Source organism: Colossoma macropomum, unplaced genomic scaffold, assembly GCF_904425465.1.
Source record: "Colossoma macropomum unplaced genomic scaffold, Colossoma_macropomum, whole genome shotgun sequence".
NCBI lineage: Eukaryota > Metazoa > Chordata > Actinopteri > Characiformes > Serrasalmidae > Colossoma > Colossoma macropomum.
In genome coordinates, this window is record NW_023494784.1 from 707,373 (window position 1) to 716,161 (window position 8,789).

The 8,789-nt window shown below is 41.1% G+C and overlaps 1 protein-coding gene across 1 annotated transcript; it reads left to right on the forward strand.

Moving 5' to 3' along the window:
* Positions 1–1,714: 1,714 nt before the first annotated feature.
* LOC118809218 (tripartite motif-containing protein 16-like) lies at positions 1,715–8,585 on the forward strand. Its single transcript, XM_036572327.1, has 6 exons — positions 1,715–2,355; positions 2,764–2,859; positions 3,208–3,441; positions 6,352–6,511; positions 7,416–7,470; positions 8,046–8,585. Exons 1-6 carry the CDS (start codon positions 1,810–1,812, stop codon positions 8,518–8,520), a joined length of 1,566 nt encoding a protein of 521 aa, XP_036428220.1. The 5' UTR covers positions 1,715–1,809; the 3' UTR covers positions 8,521–8,585.
* Positions 8,586–8,789: the final 204 nt, after the last annotated feature.

The following is an 8,789-nucleotide window of genomic DNA, read 5'->3' on the forward strand; positions in this document are numbered from 1 at the left end:
GTTTTCAGCCTTGTCCCTTGCATACTGAAATTTCTCTGGATTCTCAGAATCTTTTAATAATATTCTGCACTGGAGATGATGAAATCCCCAAGATCTTTCTTGGGAAATGTTATTCTTGAATTGTTGTACTATTTGCCCATGCAGTCTTTCATCCCTCCCCATCTTTGCTTCTGAAAGACTCAGACTGTCTCGGATGCTCTTTTTATACCCAATCATGTTACTGACGTGTTGCCAATTAACATAATTTGATGTGAGATGTTTCACCAGGTGTTTTTAGCATTATATAAGTTTACTAGTCTTCCGTTGCCCCATCCCAACTTGTTTGAAAAGTATTACTGGCATCAAATTTAAAATGGGCATATTTTTTAAATATACATTATCTTATATTGCATTCTGTTTATATTTGCACAGCATCCCTTCAGGAAAAAACTATTGAGATTTATCATCTCCCTCCTTTTTCAACTGCACAAACCTAAATTTGATAAAGTCAGCAAAGTCCTGTTAGAATTCAGAAGAGGGCTATGGTTGCCTGTAGATTGTGATTAATGAAAAATAGATACATTACTGGCATTTTAATATTATGTCCAGCACTTCTAATTTTAGGTGCTGTCACTGCGAATTGGATGGACTAGTCTAATATTCATTAGATCAGTAAAACAAACTTTTTGAGGTTTTCTGAAATTGTTTTATTCAGACAGTCAGTCTCAACTGAGTAGAACGTATTTGGCATCTCCAGGCAGCTAGCAGGCAGTCAGTTTAGCCTGTTTGCTGCTGAGGAGTGGAGTAGCGGAGCAAAACTGTTGGACACGTGAATGGGAGAGGAGCGGTGCTAGCGTGGGGTAGCTTTAGCGTTAGTGGCTGTGCCGCTGAGGCGCTTGTCCCACTCTGAGGGCTCTGCTCCCGATGACAAAGGCATACTAGCTCTCCCTGAAGCACATGGAGCTTCTAACAGTGAGTCTAGCTGTATAATCTTCATCTTTAAAGGAAGTAATTCTCACTTTTTTACCAATTAAGTTAGTAACGCTGCTGTCACTAGTGACGGGAAAAGAGGAATAACTAAACATGTTGCACTAAACATGTTACACTGTGCACTGAGCTTTTCCCTAAAAGGTCTTGAGGAGCAATGAAGAAATAGCCTCTGAATATCTGTGATTCAATTTCTTTTTACAAAATATTATGTAACTACAAGTGAAAAAGGGAGCTATAGACTAATAAACACTAGAGCACAGAGACAGAAACATTCCTTCCAAGCGATTCCTAAAAATAGGAACTCCGTCAACAGAAACACTACATCCTCCATTCCCAACATCCACCATTCATTCTCCACCATTTATTATTATTAGTGGTGTTATGTTTTTAATTAAGTCAAGAAAGTGAAATAAAATTATATAAAGGTATTTTTGCACTTTTAAGCCCCTTGCAATAAATGCATTAAACATTTAGAACGTCAGCTGCTTCATTTAAATCTGAAACATCCTGTTTCTCGAGAAACTGCATACCACACCAGCTTTACAATCTAAGATTTCTATCCTTTTATATATTATTTGTTTTATGATTATCTCTATTGTGCTATGAGCCAGAAAGTGTCATGCTATATTCGGTTATTCAGTTATTAAAGGGTTAAATGCAGGTGAGTGATCTCTATCAGACACACCTGTTCAACTGTCAGTTCTAACACTCAGAACCAGGAAACTGTCTCTGTTCTTCAGTTCAGAGAAACAGAAACTTCATTCCACAGTGGAGCTGCTGCTGTATGGATCTCTGACTGCGCTGGTGTTTCTGTCGTGGTGATTGTGTATCTGCAGTAAAATGGCCAGTGTTTCAGTGGATCAGTTCAGCTGTCCAGTCTGTCTGGACGTCCTGAATAATCCAGTGACCACTCCCTGTGGACACAGCTTCTGTCTGGTGTGTATTAATGGCTGCTGGGATCAGGAGGATCTGAAGGGGGAGTACAGCTGCCCTCAGTGCAGACACTCCTTCACTCCAAGACCTGTTTTATCCAAGAACGTGATGCTTGCTGAAATGATGGAGAAGCTGAAGATCTCAGCACCTGCTGAGTTGGTGGATTGTGACGCCTGCATTGGGAGAAAACTCAGAGCCGTCAAGTCCTGCCTGGTGTGTCTGGCCTCGTACTGTGAGACTCACATCCAGCCTCACTATCAGTCTGCTGCCTTTAAGAAGCACAAGCTGGTCAAAGCCTCCAGATGCCTCCAGGAGCAGATCTGCTCTCAGCATGAGAAACATCTGGAGGTTTACTGTCGCACTGACCAGCAGTGTATCTGCATACTGTGTACCATGGATGACCATAAAGGACACGATACAGTACCAGCTGCAACAGAACGAGCTGAGAAACAGGTAAGAATTGCATTGTCTTTTTTTTTTACTTCTGCTTAAAATGAAATAGAGCTAAATGTGATACATAAACACTTTGTACATTATGGAACCCGAATGAGTGCTGAACACTGAAAAAGATCTGTACATTTCAAACTGGTTACTGCAGATTTTTCTAGTCCAGCCTGCCAAGCCAGTTTTCCATACCAGGATCTTATCTAACCAGATATATTACCTTTTCTGTTAAACAGTGGCTCTGACCTGAAACATTACACATTCCATTCCAGTAGCACCAGCAAAAAGACTGAAATCTTTAATTAATGATTCAATAAACTGGGATTTTCAGGTTAAGTTTATGGGCAATATTATATGTGTGAATGGATTATGGCTTGTGTGCATTATTAAATGTTTGTGTGTTGTGTGTTTCAATAGAAGAAGTTCGTGGAGACCAAGAGAGAATTCCAGCAGATAATCCAGGAGAGACAGAAGGAAGTCGAGGAACTGAGGAAGGATATGGAGTCTCACAAGGTGAGTTTGAAGCAGAGCAAGACAAGAGCTGATTTCTAGAAAAGGACTGATCTGTTTGACGATCTGTTAGGCAGCCACACAGAATCCACCCAGCAGCCAAAAGTGTTTCAGCACTGATAATCCAAATATGGTTACATTGAAATTGGGCTGAAACTCACAATATTATCAACTTCATCCACAGAATGCAGGTTCTGTGTTCTGGTGAAAAATTCTGACACATCTCATCTCTCTGTGCTCGAACAGTGCTCAGACAGCAGTGGAGAATACTGAGAAGATCTTTACTGAACAGATAGATGGATGTAGTGATTGATCTGTCTGTATCAGACTCTCCTCTCTCTGCTCTAACAGCGCTCTGCTCAGACAGCAGTGGAGAACACTGAGAAGATCTTTACTGAACTGATCTGCTCCATTGAGCGAAGACGCTCTGAGATATCAGAGCTGATCAGAGCTCAGGAGGAGGCTGCAGTGAGTCGAGCTGAAGGAGCCCTGAGGAGACTGGAGCAGGAGATCTCTGAGCTGAGGAGGAGGAACACTGAGCTGGAGCAGCTTTCACTCACTGAGGACCACATCCATTTCCTCCAGGTAAAAGCACCACCAAGAACCTTCACCAAATACACTCAAAGCTTGAATTGAAGGGGCTGGAGCGCCCATTTACTGGCATTTTAATTCAATAACTAAAAGCAACTCTTGGTCTGTGTTAACCTTACAAAATTAAATCTTGTATATTTAGCTTAAGCCTAAAATTTTGAAGCAAGTTATTAAAGCTGTTAAAGACTCAACTAAATATTAACATATTAAACATTGTTACACCAAAAAATATATTGTAGCATCAGCATAGAAGAAAACATGAAAAACATTTAGCATGAAAACACAACACACTGGGATAATGCAGGACAACACGACACTCAGAGAGGGTAGGTACTTGTAACTGCTAGTTAACTGCAAAGCCCACCCTCCTCAAACACAATTACTCCAGTAAATGCAACTTTAAACCAACAACAACAGCATCAACAACAGAACAATGACTGTCCTTGTTACACCGGGAGTGTGGTGCTTCCACAGAGCCATGTTGCATGGCCTGAGCCCCTCATGGCAGCACCGTCTTTGGCAGACACCACAATATTTTCTGCAGATCTGCAAATTGCTACTTAGTTTCATCCTCAGTACATGTGCAGAAAGATTTGTAACACTTGTAACAATGATGGACTAGGCAGGTTGTTAGGATCCATGAGCAGGCTTTATTGTGACAGACAAAGGTACAAAAAACAGTCCAAAAACAGATTCGGGGTAGAGCAGAGTGTCAGAGGCCAAAAAGACAAAACGGATCCAAGACAGAAAAATCTAAGACAAAATCCAAAACTCAGAGTCAAAAAAGGGTTAGCCAAGATCAAAAAACCACGAAGTCAAAACGTTACAGAGAAAAGGCTCAGGACACCAACAATGCTTTACAATAGGTGGAACGAGAGTGTGAGTATTTATAGGGGAGTCGATGAATGGAATTTGACAACATGTGTGGGTGAGTGGCAGTCAGAATTCAGAACTCAGTAGTAACAAAACAAGCTAAATTACAGCCAAAAGTTGTCCTAAGGATATCGAATTCTGGAAGCTCTTTTAGATAGAGTTTTCTTTTATATGTCAGCTTTTGGTCATTACCGTTTTGTTGATGTGTCATACAGTGGTAGTGTGTTTTTTTTATTCATCTGACATAATCTTTAATCCATAATTGGCTTTACTTGTCATCTAGACAAGACCTCACTCATGAAGTCTCCCTATTTTTGTCCCAAGTTCTCTCTGGCAAGGTTTGTAGCACTTGGTGGTATGTCTCCTCTGGGACAGCCTCCTTCTGGAAATATGATGCTTCTTCAGCAGCCATGGGTGGTTCAGGGAGAGTTTTTCAAATATGCCCTGTTTCCCAGCAGTTCTTCCTCCCCTGCCTGAACAATGTAGGACCATGTGCTTTTCTGAGCACAGTAGCTGGCAAATCAGAGCTAGAGCTCCACACTGCTTGACCCTGATTCAGTACTGGCATATTAGTGTCATTTGTTAAAGTTCAGTGACTAATCTATTTTCAGTTTGCCATCCTTTTGGTCAGTCCCTCCATTTGGGCCACTGTGGTTTAAGATGGCCTTCCAAATTGGGCAGCAGGGAATGGAACCTCCGTCCCTCTAAAAGCTTGGCTGATGAGGGACCATGTAGCAATGGTGTAACCCTGTAGGCCAGTAGTGTCTTGTATGGTTCATCATTCTTAAACAGTGAGATTCCTAAGCAAAAGCTCTCTCTGTTTCCCCATTACTTTGGCTAAAGTATGGGTTATTTGTTACATGCTCATTATACTCTGATAAGGAAAACTGTGGTCTATTATCACTTGTTAGCAGTTCTGGCACACCATTCCTAAAGATGAGACCTGTTGTGATTACTCCTTTGGCTGTGGTGATTGCTATCTGGTGTCAGAAAGTGGAGGATGGGCTTTGACCCAGATTTTCTGTAAAGTGTCTTTGTGCTATATAGCTAAACTTTGACTTGACTTGGCTCCATAACCAGTATATATCATTCAGTATTAATAGTGCTTTCAGACATGTGCAAAACACCCATGGCATGTGCTCTAATGCACCCCTAAATCCTCACTGATGCTGGCTTTTGATCTGTGCACTGATAACAAGCCTAATGGTCCCTCTCTTCCTTAGCCTGGAGGACACGGCATCCAGGATTTCCAAAAAGAAAAAAAATGTCAAAGGCTTTTTGGAAGTGTTCCTGAGCCCATGCGGAGATTTCCACTACAGAATCTTGTCTGTTTTTAATGCACTACTGATCACAGCTATCAAATTTCAGTTGGCCTTGTCCCTTGCACACTGAGATTTCTTCAGATTCTGAATCTTTAATGATATTATGCATTACAGAAGATGAAATCCCCAAGTTTATTATTTCTGTGCATTGAGAAACATTAAATGATCTGAATTGGTGCCCGATTTGCCTGCACAGTGTTTCAGAGTGGTAAACTCCTCCCCATCTGTACTTCTGAAAGATTCTTACACTCGTTTTGTATCCTATCTTGTGACTGACCTGTTGCCAATTAACCTAATAAGTTCTGAGATGTTCCATCAGGTGCTTTTAACATTACACAACTTTACTAGTCATTTGTTGTCTGGGTCCAAACTGTTTAGAAACATGCTGCTGGAATCAAATTTTTAAAAATTCTCAGTTTTAACATTTTTTCAAATCTTTTCAGTTAAATATATGGTTTAAAAGTGCACAAAGTCCTAACTTTTTTTGCAAACAAGTTGGTACAACATTATGTAATTGCTTAAGATGCTTAGCATTACCTGATTTAAAGCAGCTTGAAATAAACAATGAACTGAAACACAATAAATCTAGTAGACCTTAAAACCAAGAGCCACTTGGTCTCTATTAGCTCTTCTTAGATGAGAGTAAACTAATGTAAGATGTGTGTTTGAACTGTGGAACACTGTCTTGTTGTTTTTTGGTTCTCTGTAGAGTTTCCAGCCTTTCTCAGTTCCTCCTGGATCTGCAGGATTGACCTCCATCATATTCAGTCCTAATGACTCTTTTAAGGAGGTGTTAAACTCTGTGTCTCAGCTGAGAGAGAAAGTGGAGCAGCTCTGTGAAGAGGAGTTTAGAAATATCTCTAGTGGAGGTGAGAGATTACAGATGTTCTCAATCTTCTTTACTGGACATTCTGTAGTTCTCTGATAAATACAATGTAGAGTCCAGTGCCTGAACCTTGAGGCACTGCACAAGAAATGCTAAATCTTTTTGATGAATGATTTTCAAGTTTAAAACAATTGTTTATACTGACCCTACGCACAGTGAGGAGAATGGTTCAAGTGGATAAAGAATCTCCAAGGACTACAGATGGGGAACTGCAGACATTACTTACGTCAGAACGTCTCCCAAACCATAATCAAACTCCACCTATATAACCATAAGTTGTTTGGGGGGTTGCCAGAAGAAACCCTCTGCTGTCAAGGACCAACAAACTCAAGCTCCTAACGTTTGCCAAACATTGCTAGAACTTTCAATTGGACCATGTTCTATGGTCAGATGAGACCAAAATAGAGGTTTTTGGCAACATACACCAGATGTGATTTTGGCATAGACACAAATATAGCCGTGCAGAAAAGTACCCCATCCCCACTGTAAAATATGATGGTGGATCTGAGATGTTGTGGGACATCTTCCAAAGGCCCTAGAAAATTTTTTCTGACACATGGTATAACAGACTCCATCAAGTACCAGCAGAAATAAAATCAAAACCTGACTGTCTCAGCCAGGAAGTTTAAACTGGGCCATAGTTCGGACTTTCAAGCAGGACAATGATCCAAAGCATGCCTCAAAATCAACACAAAAATGGTACACTGACTACAGCATTAAGGTTTTGCCATGGCCACCCCAGCCCCCTGACCTAAACCCCATAGACAATCTCTAGGATGAGCTGAAGAGGAGAGTCTACAATGTGGACCTTAGAATCTGAAGGATCTGGAGAGGTTCTGTATGGAGGAATGTTCTGAGATCCTTTGCCATGTGTTCTCCGGTCTCAGTAATTGTTACAGGAGAAGACTCAGAGCTGTTATCTTTGCAAAGGGAGGCTGCACAGTATATTAAGAGGAAAATGTCATCACATCTGAGTTTAGTGCAGCTTAGTTTTAATGTTCATCTAGTTTTGCTGAAAACAGTCAGTTATGTTAAAGAGAGAACGCTGCCATGGTTGCAATGGAGTTTTACTGCAGTAGCTCAGTAGCTACAGTAAACTCTGTCACTTAGATGTTTTATACAACCAGGCACAGTGCTGAGTGACTTAACACTGTTTTATCTTTTCAGTGAAAAAGATCCAGATGATTCTCCCTCCTGAACCCAAAACCAGAGCAGAGTTTCTGAAGTGTAAGATACACACACACACACACACACACACACACACACACACACACACACACACACACACACACACACACAATCCCCACACACACACACACACACACACACACACACAATCCCCACACACACACACACACACACACACACACAATATTAATATCCACACAAAGTTAAATACTTTCTGTGTTTCCTCTAATCTGTGTGTGTGTGTGTGTGTGTGTGTGTGCAGATGCTGTTGATCTCACTCTGGATCCAAACACAGTGAACAGAAATCTTTCTCTGTCTGAGAGGAACAGAAAGGTGGAGAATGTGTTTGAGGACCAGCCGTATCCAGATCATCCAGACAGATTTGAGTACTATGCTCAAGTTCTGAGTGTGGAGAGTCTGACTGGACGCTGTTACTGGGAGGTTCAGTGGAACGGAGATGGAGCTGATATATCAGTATCATACAGAGGAATCAGGAGGAAAGGAGTCAGTGACGACTGCTGGCTTGGATACAATAATCAGTCCTGGAGTCTGATCTGCTCTGATAGCAGATTTTCTGTCAGACACAATAAACAGGAAACTGAATTACCTGGCTACGCCTCCCGCTCTAACAGAGTAGGAGTGTATCTGGACTGGGGGTCCGGCACTCTGTCCTTCTATACCATCTCCCCTGATACACAAACACTGACCCACCTACACACACTCACCACCACATTCACTGAACCGCTCTACGCTGGATTCTGGGTTTATCCTGATTCCTCAGTGCATCTGTGTGAGATAGAATAAATTCTATACAGAGAAGCCTGCTGAGTTCTGGAGAAAAATAGTTCTAGAACACACAATCTCTCCTACACACACCACTGATGGACATGATGATGGAATTAGTAAACATTAGAGATATTTTTGATGTTTGTATTTTAAAAGCTCAGAACTCTACACAAACTTTACAATTCTTTGTTTTTTTGTTCTAGTGTTCTGCTACAGTGTAAATGAGGGTCCTCCTCAATGTACTCAGAGTTTAAATAAAGGTTGATTGGTTGACTGATTGACTCTAC